The sequence below is a fragment of the Panicum virgatum genome, chromosome 6N (assembly GCF_016808335.1).
Source record: "Panicum virgatum strain AP13 chromosome 6N, P.virgatum_v5, whole genome shotgun sequence".
Lineage (NCBI taxonomy): Eukaryota > Viridiplantae > Streptophyta > Magnoliopsida > Poales > Poaceae > Panicum > Panicum virgatum.
Window position 1 is genome coordinate 5679904 of NC_053150.1, and position 15788 is coordinate 5695691.

The window sequence follows — 15788 nt, forward strand, 5'->3', positions numbered from 1 at the left end:
TAAAATGGTCCTAGTGGTCCACGGTTCAACCCCTGGCAGCCGCTGCCTTTTTCTTTCATTGTCGCCACAATTTTTGCATGGTTTTGCATGGCGTTGTGCCGGTCGTGTTTGGCCGTTCGCGCGCGCTGTGTTTGGCCGTTTGGCCGCGCATTGTTTCGCTGCGTTTGGCTGTTTGGCTGCGCATTGTTTCACGGATCGTTGTTTCGTCGTTCGGCAGCAAGCCCTTATACTGCTCCATGAAAATCTCGCAGTCAACCTTGATGCGCCCGAGCATGGCGTCGATGGAGTAGTCCACGTGGACGAGACCACAGGTAGGGCATGAATAGAACCGCGAGTGTGCACGGTTCCATGCTTCGCGATCCTCATGAACGAGACCACAGCGACCGCATACAAAAGCCCCCGGCGGCAAGGAATCCGGCACCACCTCCATGGAGTCCGGCGGCAGCTCCAGCAACTCTGGCGTGATGCCCTCGTCCGGCTCCTGCGAGTCTAGTGCCACGCCGTCCGCGGCGACCTCCTGCGAATCCGACACCATGCCGTCCACGGCGAGCACCACGATGACCTCGTCCGGCTCCTGTGAATCCTGCGCGACAGAGAGCAGCAGGTCGGAGTCATCCACAGACAGCAGCGGGTCGACGACGTCCTCCGCGGCGACCTCCTCCGACTCCGGCCCGATGTCTTCCGCGGCGAGCGCCTCCGACTCCGGCCCAACGCCGTCCGCGGCGACCAGCACCCGAGCGCCGCCGGTCTCCATAGTGACGAAACGAAGTAGGTGTGCGCGTGAGGGAGATGAAGTAGTCGTGCGCGTGCGCTTGATCTCTTCAGTCGAGGAGTCCGCGATTAATGACGAGGAGACCATGTGAACAGGCGGCGCGCGTGCCTGGCTAGGGGCAATCACGTCCAATGTTGCCCTCAGCCTCCAGAACGTCCTCTATTCACGATACGGCGGGAGTATTATTAGTCATATTTGATATGGACTCTTCATCCAATTGGTAATTTTTATATTTATATTTTAAATTTAGCTAATTACTAATCATATGTAATGTATATGTACTGTTTTCCCATGTGCGAGTTTGTTTTATTTTGAACTTAGGTATTCTAATCGTATTCGTCATGATCAAATTCAAATTTTTTATTTTTTAAATTTCAAATTTTGCTAGTTACTTATTCACAAGGATTCTTAATTATAAGTGTATTTTTTTTTACAATGTATTCTATATGTGGTTCTTGAAGAGACGTGCGCTGCGCTCCTTCTGCCGAGCATGAAGACTGAAGAGGGTGTTAAAGCCCATTCGCGTCTCCTGCTGTTCCCACCATTCCTGAATGGAAGCCTCATCCACATTATTGAAAACCTGTCCAAGTTGTGTTTGTGCCGAGCCGTGAGGCTAAACACGAACATGAAACAATGATAGCGGTTTAACTTGCAAAAGGGCTGGAATCCAAAAAAACTTGCAAAAGGGCTGAAGGATAAGAAATGAACGAACGGAAATGTGTCTAGGGGAAATCGAAAGCATGGTAAAGACGACGAAAGCAAAACAGCTGGCTCAGACTGCTACTGATGCAGGTGCATGCATGCGGAATTCCATGCATGCATGACCAGTCAGGACCCCTGCATAGGCCCTACGTAGTGCGTGGTGGGCTTCGTGGAATCGTGGTGTTCGATCTGGTGCAGTCTCACCATCAATTCTTGGACATGTAGAAATGCTGTGTTGGATTGATCTGCCAGGCTAATGCCAAAGGCAGCAAAGAAGCAAAAGGCAAATTGCTTATTGTCTTGATTGGGGGAAAAAATATCCAACTGACAGGTGGGTCCTCCCCATGATGCTGTGACTCTATATATATGAAGGAGAGGTCTCCAAAAGCTAAGAAGAAGTTTGAAGAAACCTCTCTATCTCTCAAGGCTGCCCAATTACAGCCAACACACAGAAATCATGGGAAGGACTCTCCTCTACCGATCTTCACATCATAAAGGCATGAACAGAGCAAGAACTAAATGGGAACTCAAGTAGCAGAGGTATGTGCTCATCTTCATGCATATGAGTGGTTCTTTCTTAGTCTAGTTGATCCAAGAACCAGAGCCACCTAGCTCTAAGATTGAATCCTCTAAAGTTTCAATTTCAAGACAAGAAGTTCCTGTTAACATATATGATCATGCTTTTATGTTTAAGATCAAGTTCTTCCTATGAATAAGCCCTAATTCACGTCCTGTGCAAGCAAATCATAATCATTTTCATGTTTATCTTTCAATTGCTCAAGCATGTTCATTGAGTTCATGCTTAATTAGATAAAGTTCTAGCCCTAATCAAGCATGTGCGCCGCATCAGAGAGCCAATTGGGCTCTAGGGTTTCGGTTTAACTGTTTAAGTACTACTCCCTCCTTCCTTGTTTGTTAGGCGAACGGAGGGGGAGCCCAGAGACCAAGGTAGATACGTTGAACCAGCCACGTCGCAGCCTCGTCGCTGGTTTCCCACGTACGCCCGGCAGCCTCGTCGCTTCGATTCTCGACAACAACAACTGCGCTATTTTTTCTCTCGCCAAAATCTTTCCCAACAGTTCACGCCATAACAGATCAAATTTTCCCTTGCCAAATCCAAACCCAAACCCACAACCGCGGCGCCTATTTTTCCCCTCGCCAAATACTTCCCCAACCGCGCGCTCGTACCTTCTCATGGTACCTCAAATCTGACCGAAACTTTGAATTTCATCTAGAGTTTTCAAACCATGCCAAAGCAAATGGAATTCAAGTGTATAAATAGGCCTGCCGAGCTATCCTGTTCCCATCGCCACTCCCTTTCTTCAGCTCCAATTAGCCATGGCAGATCCACACCCAGTTCGTGGAATCGATCTCAATGTTCCAGGGTCTGAAAATGATCCTGAAGAGGACGGTCAGGTTCTGGGGCAACCTGTTGTCCAGGTTTTTATAAGTAACCCGATTGACTGGGATCAGGTGCAAGAGGATTTTTTTGATTTGGGCAACCCCATATTTTTTCATCAACCTGAAGAAGGTTGTTCCATTACTTCAAGTTATGTCTTTGTTTTGCTCTTTTTTTGGTCGTTAAATAGTATGTCAAATTCGTAGGAGATTATTAAGATTAGGGCACTGGAGAAGATGTAGAAGCTCACGGCGCGGGAGAAGATGCACCAGCTCAGGGCGCTGGAGAAGATGAACGAGCTCCTGATGCTGGTGGAGATGGACGCCACAGTGGCCAGGGATCAGTACTGCCTGATCTGAATGCAATGCCTGGTAATGTCTTGAATCTTTTACACTATTGCCAGGGATCAGTACTGCCTGCCTGATCTGAATGCAATGTCTTTTCCTGTTGTATTGCCTTACTGTACAGATTTAGATGATGGTACTGATGACATATTTGAGGACCTTGGTACTAATATTGGTCTAGGTAGCAGCTCTGGTAAGATTATCACAGTAATAATTTTTGGTCTTTTAAGTTTGAATGACAAAGGATGGTGTTCATTGCAGTTGATGGCCTATTTTATTTCACAGGTACAAGTATTAGAAAAAGGAAGCAATACAGTGATGATACAAAGCGAGCAGTATACGCCATGCTATTAGAGGGATCAGTGCAAGGCCATTTGCCAGAAGGGGTGTCGTTGCATGTGTCTTTGGCTATGGATGTTTCGCTGAGATGTGTGCAGCGCATATGGAATGAAGGCCAAAAAGGGGGAGGAATACATGCTGTCGTAAACAAGAGAGTGGGGCATTGTGGACGTAAAAGAATTTAACTTCCAATGGAATCGATCACTGCCATACCATTCCAAGACCGAACAACTTTAGAAGATCTAGCAAGGAGGCTGGGAGTGTCAAAGAGCCATGTCCATAAGCACTTGAAAGAAGGAAAAATTGAACGGCACTTGAGTGCCATCAAGCCATTTCTTACAGATGAAAATAAGAAGGCACGGGTGCAGCATGCTCTCAACATGTTAGAACCAAGTACAATTCCTCACCAGCCGGTCTTTAAACATATGTACAATGTGATTCATGCAGATGAAAAATGGTATTATAGGACTAGATCGAATCAAAAATATTATTGTGCGCCGGGTGAGGAAAGGCCTCGTCGAACTTACAAGAGCAAAAGTTACATTGAAAAAGTTATGTTTTTTGGTGGACAATCTCGACCTTGGTTCAATGATCAGAATGTCTGTGTTTTTTATGGGAAGATTGGCATATATGCATTCGTTACCACTGAACCTGCTAAAAGGAAGAGTCCTAATAGGCCACGTGGTACTCCGATCACAAAGCCAATCACATCAGTAACCAGGGATGTAGTCAGACGGTATCTAATTGATAAGATGTTGCCCGATATCAAGGCAAAATGGCCAGCTGAGGGACGCCATGAGACAATATGGATACAACAGGACAATTGTCGAAGTCATATCCCAGTTGATGATCCTGAATTTTGTGCAGCGGCTCAAGCTGATGGATGGGATATCCGTTTGACGTGTCAACCAGCGAATTCCCCAGACACAAACGTGCTTGACCTTGGATTGTTTGCAGCCATACAGGCATTGTTCCATAGGAGTGGCATGCCAAAAACCATTGATGAAATTGTGAATAAGGTTCAAGCAGCTTATTGGAATTTTCCAGTTGGCAGGTCAAATAGAGTATTCCTCACTCTTCAAGGTTGCTTACGGGAGATACTCAAAGAAAAAGGAGGGCAACATTATCCTGTGCCTCACATGAAGAAGGCAATGTTGGAGAGATTAGGAACGCTGCCGAAGACTTTGTCATGTGATCCAATGATTGTTCAAGAAGCAATAGATTTTCTAGCCTCTGTCTGATCTTGTTTAGTCAACTTTGAAATCTCTGAATCTTAATCGATTATGTAAGCTGTGAATTTTGTAATCCCTAAATTTTAATGAAATTATCATTTGCATCCCACTATGACTTACTCGCATGAAAGCTTACATTAGTCACACACATCCTTGACATAACAGTACCATGCATATTTCCGGAGGGGGTACAGTTCCATGCATATTGTAAACATGGATCCTAAGATTGTTTCATCAACCAAAACATGAAATCCTAAGATTCTTAACACACGGGTAGCATCTTCTACATTGTCATTTGCCAATATGTCTAAATCATCTTTCATGGTTGCACCTCAGCGGATTGCATCCAGTGCAAATGCAGCTTCACGTACGTCACTTGTGTGGGCACCGAAGTAGGAAGGGATCAAGAGCAGCCCCATTATCCTGAAATCTTCGTGCTTGCAGAAACTTGACATGTAGACTTCCAAGGGCAAAGAAGAGAGATGCACGAGAGCTTGCGCTGCCTGTTTATCCTCGTTGGAGAGTACGACCCCGCCGCCGTCGGAGACGACGACCTCATTGCCAGCGGAGCGGACAACCTCGATGCTGGTGGAACGGACGATCTCGCCACCATCGTCGGAGAGGACGACCTCATTGCCTTCGGAGCGGACGACATCGTTGCCGGCGGAGCGGACGATCTCGCCGCCATCGTCGGAGCGGACGACCTCGTTGCCGGTGGAGCGGATGACCTCGTTGCCGGCGGAGCAGACGACCTCGCCGCCATCGTCGAAGTGGACAACCTCGTTGCTGGCGGAGCGGACGATCTCGTTGCCGGCGGAGCAGATGACCTCACCGCCATCAGCGGAGCATACGACCTCGTTGCCGGTGGAGCGGACGATCTCGCCGCCTTGGTTAGACTACGATCTCGTTGCCGGCGGTGGGAGCGCTAGCCATGGGAAGAAAAGAGAAAGAGCAAGATGGAACGGAGAAGGGAGAGATCGGTCCATCTTTGTTCCCGTCCGCTGGACTGCTCGGCTTCCACGATTTAATTCACGACATGTACCGAGGTCGGAGGAGTCCCGAGAGGGTGCGCCCTATATTTAAAAAAAGCAGAAAATGATGTGACGCCTAACAATCGAGGAAGGAGGGAGTAGCATACACAAATAGCTCACTTTGTCACATGTCAACCTGCAAATGGTTTGGGCCAGAGTGGTTTTAATGGATTGGATTTGCTCTGGGCTTGATTTGGTTGGTTGTAAATGGGCTTCTCATATTAATTGGTTTGGTATGAGTTGGATGCTGAAATGAATAGTTTGGTCTGATTTGGATTGGGCCTCAATGATTTGGTTCTAAATGGGTCGAGCCCATGAATTGGAAATGGTTACACGGCCAGGGAAAACCAAAGGAACCCTATCCATGTGCTGCGACCCTGCCCCGGACGGAGCGTCGCCCACCCTCCCCCTTCTCACCGGAGAATCTGTCCCCCGGAGTCGTCTTCACCTCAGGTACCGGCCTTGCTCCGCCCCCCCCCCCCCCACCCCCCATGGGCCCTTGTTCATTGTTGCGTGTCCGCTGGTGGTCATCGCCGCGCTTCCTGATTTGTTCTTGGGTTCCTCCGCGGTGACGGGAGGAAGGCTGCTGCGGGTTCGCGCGACGCGGTTCCTCGGGCCTGGGGTCAGCTGGTTCTTGTGGGATGCCAGACATATCTTGGGCGCATCGTTCTGCGTGGCGACTGTGTTCGGGGTGGCCGGTCGCGTTCTTGACTGATTCTGGTGCGGCTTGAATAGGGCGGAGGAAAATCTCGATGGCGTTTTGTAGCTGTTAGCCTCTGCGCTCATTGAGTTCGTTCTATTTTCCTACACGAACCCATTGTAGGCTACGGCTCCTTTGTGCCCAACGAGGATAATATGGTCAGAAAAAAGGCTGAACTGAACGTGGGATTGACTGTCAAACGTTGCCTCTACAAGACTTCTCAACTTTAGATGGCGAGGTCTTGCTAAGTAGTTTGGTCAAGCAGGGCATATAGCATGATGGATTCGTATGGGCCTTAGACTGGGGATAAGGTTAAGCCTACTACAGGATATTATAGCATATACCTCTATCTTCGAAGCGTTAGACGGTTAGGTGGGAGTGTTAGATCATCCAGGCTTCTTTGTGAAAGAAATTTAGCTAGCTGCTTAGTTCGAGAAATTCTCAACTTGTGTTAATTGTCCATAGCGACTTGGATCTTGAATTTTAAGTGGCATTACAGACTATATCCCATGTGCAGATTCATTGTGAGCTACCTCAAAAATGTCTGCAAGCACTTCCCACACAATTGATAGCTCTGGAACCGATGATGAGCATGATTCATCTCAACCACGTGTTAGGAGATCAAAGGTATGGCAATTCTTTGAGCAAGATTTGGTGATGGTAGATGATGTTTGGAAGGCAGTTTGCAAGTATTGTGGGCTGAGACTTGGGGCTCAATCGGGCACTAGTAGTCTTAGAAGTCATATTGCTACAACTTGCCCGGCTATTGGGGATGCTGATAGAAATAGGTTTTTAGACACCATAAAGAAAAAATCTTCAGATACCTTTGTGTTTGACCCTGCCTTAAGTCGTGAGCGCATGGTTCAGTTTGTCATACATGCTGAAATCGAATTCAATAAATTTGAAGACCCTTACTTTGAGCCATGGATGGAAAGTCTACAACCAACAATGAAATGTGTAGGGCGCCAAACCGTTCATAATGATTGCCTCAAGATGTATGAGAAGATGAAGCAAGATCTTCACAATGAGTTTTCAGTCTTAGACTCTCGTGTGTGCTTCACATCCAATATGTGGACTTCCCTTCAGAACTTAGGATATATGGTCATAACTGCACATTATGTGGATGCTGATTTCAAGCTTAAGAAGAAAATCATTAGTTTGAAGGAAGTCAAGTATCCTCATACCGGCTATGCTTTAGAAGAGGCTATTGTAAGCAGCCTAACCGAGTGGGGTTTAAGGGTGAAAATGCTTACTTTAACCTTAGATAATGCAGGCAACAATACCAAGGCATGTGAACTAATAGTACAGTATCACAAGCATGAGTTGTTATGTGAGGGAGCACATCTGCATGTTAGATGTTCTGCACATATTTTGAATATTCTAGTTCAAGATGGAATGGAACTTATTCATGCTGCAATAGAGAAGATTCGTGAGCTGTTGAAGAGCATAGAATCTTCACCGTCACGAATTCAGAATTTCAACTCAATTGCAACTAATAAGGGTCTTAAAGCAAAACGTGGCATTTATCTGGATATACCAAACAGATGGAATTCTACAATTAGAATGGTACGAGAAGCATTAGATTACAAGTCTGTACTTAGTACTTATGCTGAACAATATCTTGAAGTTGCACCAAATGAAGAAGAGTGGTCAAAAGCCAAAGCGATATGTGTATTTCTCAAGGCTTTTGAAGAAGCCACAAATCTTGTATCGGCTGACCGAAAACCAACTTTGCACAAATTCTTACCATTAGTGCTTTCTATTCGATATGCTTTGAATGATCCAGCATGGCAAAATAATGAAGTTTTGGTAGATTTGGCTGCTGCAATGAAGGTTAAATTTGCGAAATATTGGGAGCCTAAACCAGTGCCTAATGAGTCTAGCCTCCGGAGAAGGAAAGAGTACGATTTTAACGTTGTAATTGTCATTGCCACTATCTTAGATCCAAGAAGAAAGTTTGATTATGTGGAATTCTTTTATGAGAAAGTATGCAGCAGTTTCGATCAAGCTGATAAATGTATGAAATCAGCACAAGATTGGCTGAAGAAGTACTTCAATGAGTATGAATGACTTGCAAGGAGTGATGGCTCAGCATTTGTGTCAAGTTCAAGTGGAAGCACCTGTACTATTGGTTCACCTGTGCTTGGGAAAAGGGTACTAGAAGAAGAATTTGTTGATTTCAAATCTCGTCGTCGAGTTGTTCGTAGGCCAAAATCAGAGATTGACACATATTTGGAAGAGGATCCTGCCGAGGATAGTAAAAGATTTGATGTGTTGGGTTGGTGGAAGGCTCGTGCTGATCAGTTTCCTGTCTTATCAAAGATGGCTAGGGACTTTCTTGCTATCCCACTCAGCACTATATCATCTGAATCGGCTTTTAGTTGTGGCAATAGGATTCTTGGGGACACAAGAGGCTCGCTAACACCACAGATGTTGGAGGCTTTAGTTAGTGCGAAAGATTGGCTCACTATAGTCCAAGATAAAGATAAGGACAAGGACGATGAAGGTACCCACTGTTTCTTTTACCTTAGTTTCTTTTACCTTCAATGATCACCAAATTCTTATTTGAAATCTGCATAGATGAGAAATTATTGTTCTTAAGACAAGTTCCTCTCTTTTTTAGATGCAGGGATCTTAAGTGAAGTTGTTGGGGGTTGGTGCAAGGCAAAATGTGCCACAGGTGGAATCAGCTGGACCGGTGGGGGCTTAACCGATGGAATTAAGTATGTTATAACTATGACTCCATTTGCATCTCCCTGGAACAGGGTATATGTTCTGCCTTTCTGTCTCTCATGGCATGGCATCTAGTATACAGTTAGCTTGCATCCTTGACTTAATGATTTCACGGTTAGCTATTTTTAGTTACCAGCAACCACCATTTTTGTTGAGTGGTCGTTAGAATATCTTGTTTTCCTATGCTGCAATGCATGGTCGCCCATGAAATAGTCACCACAAATGCATTACTGATATGGATATTCTGAGCAACTCCTTCCCCTACTGTTTAGATGATGCTTTATAGCATTGGGTTATTTTGCTCCTAGTTGAGCCATTCAGTTTTGCTACCTAATTTGTGATAAGCATACTGAGTACTGACTAATGAGCATACATGTGTTTTTTTCTTTAAAAAAAGTTCTAAATCTGGTAGTATGCCTGTTGCAATCCAAGAAAGTTTACAGTTGCCAATCATACCGCAACACAGTTTACTCTCTTGTTCTTTTGTCAAATATTGAGATTGCAAATACTTACATAAGCTCACTTCCTTGCAGGGGTTACTACAAGTGTAGCAGCGTGAGAGGCTGCCCGGCAAGGAAGCACGTCGATTGGTGTGTCGACGACCCCTCGATGCTGATTGTTACCTATGAAGGCGATCACAACCACAACCGAGTGATAACCCAGCCAGCCTGATGTTTCAGGCTTTCAGTTGCAGACTGCTTCTATAGCCATCCTCCCTTCCTAGACAAGGGATGACAACAACAACAACAACCAGAAGAAGAGCCTAGTGTTTGTACATATGTTCTGCTTCTAACAGTTGGCGGGGAGAGAGTCAGTTAGCTAGCTCTTTCAGAAAAAAAAAATCAATGGTGAAAGAATGTTGTTACAATCTTGTTGAGGCAGTGGTTCTGTTTGGTCTGTCGTGCGTTGTTTGTTAGCGCGAGCGTAATGCTGCGATGGCATGGGATTGGCTCTGGATCGTGCAGCAATCGTAGCGGCATTTGTACTCGGACGTCCTGCCGTTTGAGAGGCCGGTTCCCTGCCTGCTGAGTCTGCCTTGGCGTTACCTGCATGGTGGAGACACCATGGATCCACAATGGGTTGAAACCATAATCGTGGGTGGATTGGTATAGTGTATAGGATAATGTAATATAATTGTGAGGGTGGATTGATTTTTGTAATTGACGGATTGGATTGAGGTGGATTTATTCTTTTATGATACTAGTATGGATCGGTGTGAATACAAATTGGATTTCAGCCCACTAGCAGGTTGAGTCACATGACACATGTCTTTTAGTTGCTTAATACCCATGGCACTAAAAGGCAAAATAAAGAACCACTGCTCATTCATGTTCACAGATTGAGGATAAGTTGTCCACCAGACATACTGTTTTTTTTTCGAAAGAAATCCCCCCGAACATTCTGTTCTTGCTTATAAATTCCATGATGACATGTGACGTTTTGATAAGGCATCTTGCTGTCGTTTTGATAAGGCATATAGCTGTCATTGGACGACTCCAATTACACATACACTACACATGCTAGTAAATAACGGACATTTTGCTTTCTGACGCCACCACTGATTCTCACAAATAACCAACACGGCAACACCCCCAATCGGTCTCGAGGTTTCAATTGGGTGCAACAAAAAGGCCAAATCTCCTCTGGGCCTAAAACTGGAGCCTCGCTAGTTGGACTGGCCCATGAAAAAATAGTTTCAGGCCGGATCCGAGTTTTTGGGTTTACATACGTGTGCAGGGTTCTGTCGAGTGGGCCCAATGGAGCTGCATGGGCCCACAGCCCATGAGGTTTACGTCGCTGGCAGGATGCTCCCGAGTCCCGATCTCTCTCTCTCCAAAAAAAAATGCTCCCGATCCCAGTTCCATGGATGGGAACTGATCGAGAGAGAAAATTTCTTCAAATCCTCCTCGAATTCGGATCCGTGATTCCACTTTCCACCGCTCCATGCCGTCCAGATCATGAAGACCAGCTCCGGGCCTCCGGCAATGGGCGATGAGGCCACGACACCCAAGAGGCGGCGGCTGTAACACCCCAGGTGTTTATCACCATAACTACAAAGTTAATCCCATAGTTAATATGATTGTTAGCACTAAATCTACTTGAACAAAACCACTGAAGAAATTCTTGCTAGCAATTTAACCTGTGAAATGAGAAAATCTCTTTTGAAATGATTTCTAAATAAAGGTTCGCGTCATTTTTAAAATCAAATAATATTAAAAGGCAGGAACAGGGAAAGAAGAATGTTTAGCTAAAAATATAGTTGGGGGTGCCAAATGACTCAATTTTGATGTTTGAACAAATTTTCAAAACAAATCAAGTCGACTCAATCGCAATTTATCTCTGGGAATCATTGTGAACCCGGAACTTCCGGATGTGAATCCAGAAATTCCGGAATAATCCGGATACTCCGGGTTTGTTTCCGGATACTCCAGGCGTGATTTTGTCACCGAGGACTCACCAACATTTTAAACCTCTCTCTCACTCACCAGCCCATATCAGTCTCTCTCCCTCACGCTCTCACTCCCCCCCCCAAACCCTAGGGCTCAAACCCTCTCTCAATTTGATCTCAAGGCCAAGGGAGCCTCCAATCTGCGTGGAGGACCTTCTACTCCACGTGCTCCTCTCTAGGGTGCTGTGGATTCCAAGTTCCTTGCGGGAGAAAGGACTCATCCAAAGTATTTAAACTAGGGTTTGGCAAATCCATCTTGTTAGGAGGTTTTAATCGATTCCCTTTGGTCAAGCACATCTATATGCATCCCTAAACTAGTATCAAACAGGACCTTGAGTTTTGGCGGGCTAGTTTTTGCACTGCAAGGGTTTTCAGTTTTGGGGGTAGAACTGCGAGCAAACTCGGAAACTCCGGGTATTAACCCGGATACTCCGGAAAATCCGGATATTCCGGATGTAAAATCCGGATATTCTGGGTTTTTGCAGAATTGTGGACGTCGGGTTATCTCAAATTAAACTAGAGGGTTCTGTGAGTCAGTTAAATGAAATCCTTTAGTACTCTCTTTTGCTTTTGTGTACATTCATAGCCTTCTAAATGAGTTTAGTAAGTTTTATTTAAAGGACACACTTCATGCTAAAACAAATTGAATGAACTCTCATAGTGTAGCGTCGAACCATTTTCCTTTTAAGCTTGCTTTGTCTTTATGATACATCACCCATTCATTCATACATCAATATTGTTTCGTTTCATTTAGATACGCTAGATATGCAAAACATGGACCTGAAGCACGCGATGTTGGAGCCGAACCCCAAGACAGTGTTCGGTGGACATCTCCAGAAGATGGTAGGACCCTAAGGGGCAACCGAAGACCCGGCCCAAGGTCGGAAGGGCTCAAGGCCTTGATAGCATTAACACTGACTTAGTGTTACCCCCAAGCAAGCCCCTGTGCATGTCCTATTATTTTAAATTATAACACCTATATGTATGTATTTATTACTTGTGCATTACATTTTAGGAGTTGTTTGGAACCCTAGTTGCATGATCCCTAGATTTCCCTGAGTATACTAGTAGGTATAGGTCGATAGAAGTGCTATGCTTAATGGTTCCCGGTAGAAGACGAGTGATTTCTTGTCAGTCGCAAGGTATAGGATGTTTAGAAGTCGAGTAATTTTCGGTTACTCGCGAGATATAAGATATGTCCATATTCCAGTACTTGAGTTGTGAATTTGAGATAAAATGAATGGAGAAATGAGACCGGACGGGAAATGATGAGGATGCATAGGTATGGCAGCAGGACGGGGTTTCTGGGTGCCTTAGTCCCGTCTGTGTCGGTTAAGGACCGGTCGTTGTGGCAGTGCTGATCGGGGATTGAACTGTACTAACCGTATGCCGGGAGTAGGAGGTAGTCGAAACCGGTAAGCCGAGTACTGCCTTGCTTCGAAAGTATAGAACTTCTACCCACCCCTAAGGGCGAGTCGAGTGGCCGCGGAGAATTGTGATGCATATATTTACTTTTGGTGATCTCTCGTAGGGCTCGGCTGACTATATGCAGGTCGGGCGGTTCTTTAGTTCGAGACAGGGAGGGGAAAGGTTGGTGCGTGGGGTCCGACAGGGCTTTTGCGTGCCGTGTTGGTTAGGTCCACCTTGCAAGGTTAAATCGAATTGATTCGCTGTGTCTCGCGGATATGAGGGCCTTGATCTCTTTGCTGCATCGTAGCAAAATATTAGATGGTGAATTATTTATATATATATATATATATATATATATATATATATAATGTTGAACACCTTGAATTATGATTGCTTCACCTTGTGTGCAATAGTTGAATTGTGCAAATATTAGATTGAGGTTAATCTATATAGAACCTGGAACTAAAATATTGAAAATAAGCATCCACTTTTAGATGATTTTCTGCAAAATAAACCACTAGCCAAATGCCTTGCATGTCTAGATATGTAGGCTAAGTTATACCCACTGGTCGGGTAAGTCTTGCTGAGTATTAGTTGCTTAGTGTTTGTTGTTTACTCTATTTTAGGTTTAGGAGCTAACTAGGTTTTACATCGGTGGACTCAATGTGGCGTCTTGTCTTCACGTCTCGGTAGTCCTCGACTTATTTTATTTGTTTTATTTATTCTTTAGTAAAAATGCTCTGTAAGTTAGTTTCTTTCCCGCTGCTATCTTTTCTTTTGTATATTTTAAATTTAAAGCTGTTTTTGTAAAAATCTTAATTTTATTTACTATTTTTGTAAAATTGTATTATGATGGTACCTTCTGTGCTCGCCTTCGTGCGAGATTTCTGTTGTGTTTCGATCGGCCTGTAGGTTGGAAACAGCCTGTCAAGTTACATTTAATTAAACTAATGAGCCTGATGTATTTAAATGATGGCGGTTATACTTAATTAAGCTGTCACAGAGGCAGGCGGAGGACGAGGACGCGGGGCCCGACCTCATCAGCCGCCTCCCGGACGACGTCCTCGGCGATGTGATCACGCTGCTCCCCGCCGTGGACGGCGCCCGCACGCAGGCCCTCTCCCGGCGTTGGCGCCCGCTGTGGCGCGCGGCGCCACTCAACCTCGAGGCCAGGGTCGCCGCCTCCCCGTACGAGCGGCGCGCGGCCGCCGCCCTCGCCGCCCACCGCGGCCCGTCCGCCGCCTCGCGCTCACCTGGGACGCCTACTCCAGCGGCTTCCCCGCCAACGACGGCTGGCTCCGGTCGCCCACCCTCGATGGCCTCCGGGAGCTCGAGCTCCACTACCGCGCCACGAGGTGGTTCGGCCGCGCCAGCCACGATGACAACCCCAGCCCGCTGCCGCTGCCCGTGCTCAGGGGCGGACCTAGTGGGTGGGCCACGTATGCCACGGCATACCTAAAATTCCAGCCCACCCAGTAAAAAAAATGTTAGCCAGTCCAAGGCCCAGCAGCATAACTCAGCCTGCTTAGTGCTTAGGGTGCTCAGCCTCTCATGGTCACGGATGGAAGACAGGAAGGACGCATGGTCGGCCCCGCACGGGACCTCTGGCGGCGCTCGTGCCTCTCGACGTCTCGTGGCTCCGCGCACTGCTGCGAGCCGAGCGGGACTCGGCGATGGCGACGCGCCACCGCCGGCCAACGGACGCCGATTCGTCCCTGCGCCGCATCGTCCGCGTAAGCCTCTCGAAATCGACGTTATTGCTGCCTGCTGTGCTGCTGCATTCCCCGGTTCCGCCCTTCTGCAGCCGTAACCCGGGAGCTAGACCTCGGTGCCTCGGCCCTCCACTTGGCAGCTGCACTGCCTCCACGCACATTCTAGATTTCTGGTATGATATTTGTGGAAGTGAAACCCAAACTATAGTTCTGTAGCGTATAGAAATTATGTATTCATGAATGTGTGTGGACATTAAAAATCGTAGACCAGACAAGAAATAGCTTATGTTATTCATTCGAACTAGTATATTTGAACTATTTGTACTATAATTATGCAACATCGGTATTTAACTATTGAATTTAACATTTGAAATGTAATTTTTATTCTTGATAACTGAATTTCTCGGTGATATTTATTTACTTTTTTACTGAATTATATATAAATTATACCGAATTGCAAGTGGAAAAATTAGTGTGGCATACCTTTTTTGAAATCCTAGGTACGCCACTGCCCGTGCTCCTCCGCTTCTCGCCGATGCTGCGGCTGCTCTGCGTATCCTGCGACTGGTGCAGGCTCGACATCCCCTCCGCCGCCGCCGCCGACGACGCGCGGCTAGTGTTCCCGCACCTCGAGCAGATGACGCTCAAGGGCGTCCGAGGGCACCCTCCACGGCATTCTCGCCGGATGCCCCGCCCTGCGGAGCCTGGTGCTGCACTACAACATCGGCTACCGGAGTCTCCGGATCAACTCCCAGACCCTCCGGAGCCTTAGCATCACCGACGGCCGCAGGGACCGGGAGGGGAGGTTCGAAGAGGACATCGTCGAGCACGCCCCGCTGCTGGAAAGGCTCATCCCTGACGGCCTGATGCACGACCTGCAGATCCGGGTGATCCAGGCACCCAAGCTGAAGGTGCTAGGACATCTGTATTTCGTGACGGCATCTCCACCAGGGTTTTCAAGGTAG

At 46.5% G+C, this 15788-nt stretch overlaps 3 protein-coding genes across 5 annotated transcripts; all 3 read left to right on the top strand.

Annotated features, from left to right (window-relative positions):
- The first annotated feature begins 1899 nt into the window (after positions 1–1899).
- LOC120678921 lies at positions 1900–4897 on the top strand. Its single transcript, XM_039960371.1, has 3 exons — positions 1900–3244; positions 3342–3410; positions 3503–4897. Exon 3 carries the CDS (start codon positions 3748–3750, stop codon positions 4795–4797), a length of 1050 nt encoding a protein of 349 aa, XP_039816305.1. The 5' UTR covers positions 1900–3244; positions 3342–3410; positions 3503–3747; the 3' UTR covers positions 4798–4897.
- Positions 4898–6159: 1262 nt separating this feature from the next.
- On the top strand, positions 6160–10493 carry LOC120678918 (zinc finger BED domain-containing protein RICESLEEPER 2-like). Of its 3 annotated transcripts, none has more exons than XM_039960367.1 (4): positions 6160–6272; positions 7037–9025; positions 9143–9285; positions 9786–10493. In XM_039960367.1, the coding sequence occupies exon 2, from the start codon at positions 7060–7062 to the stop codon at positions 8587–8589; it is 1530 nt and encodes a 509-aa protein (XP_039816301.1). In that variant the 5' UTR covers positions 6160–6272; positions 7037–7059; the 3' UTR covers positions 8590–9025; positions 9143–9285; positions 9786–10493. The 3 variants fall into 3 exon arrangements, with proteins under 3 accessions (XP_039816301.1, XP_039816300.1, XP_039816302.1); XM_039960366.1 differs by having other exon boundaries at positions 9143–9242; XM_039960368.1 differs by lacking the exon at positions 6160–6272 and having other exon boundaries at positions 6347–9025; positions 9143–9242.
- A 1982-nt stretch (positions 10494–12475) lies between these two features.
- On the top strand, positions 12476–15788 carry LOC120677843. Its single transcript, XM_039959046.1, has 4 exons — positions 12476–12544; positions 14115–14412; positions 15324–15475; positions 15579–15788. The coding sequence occupies exons 1-4, from the start codon at positions 12476–12478 to the stop codon at positions 15786–15788; spliced, it is 729 nt and encodes a 242-aa protein (XP_039814980.1).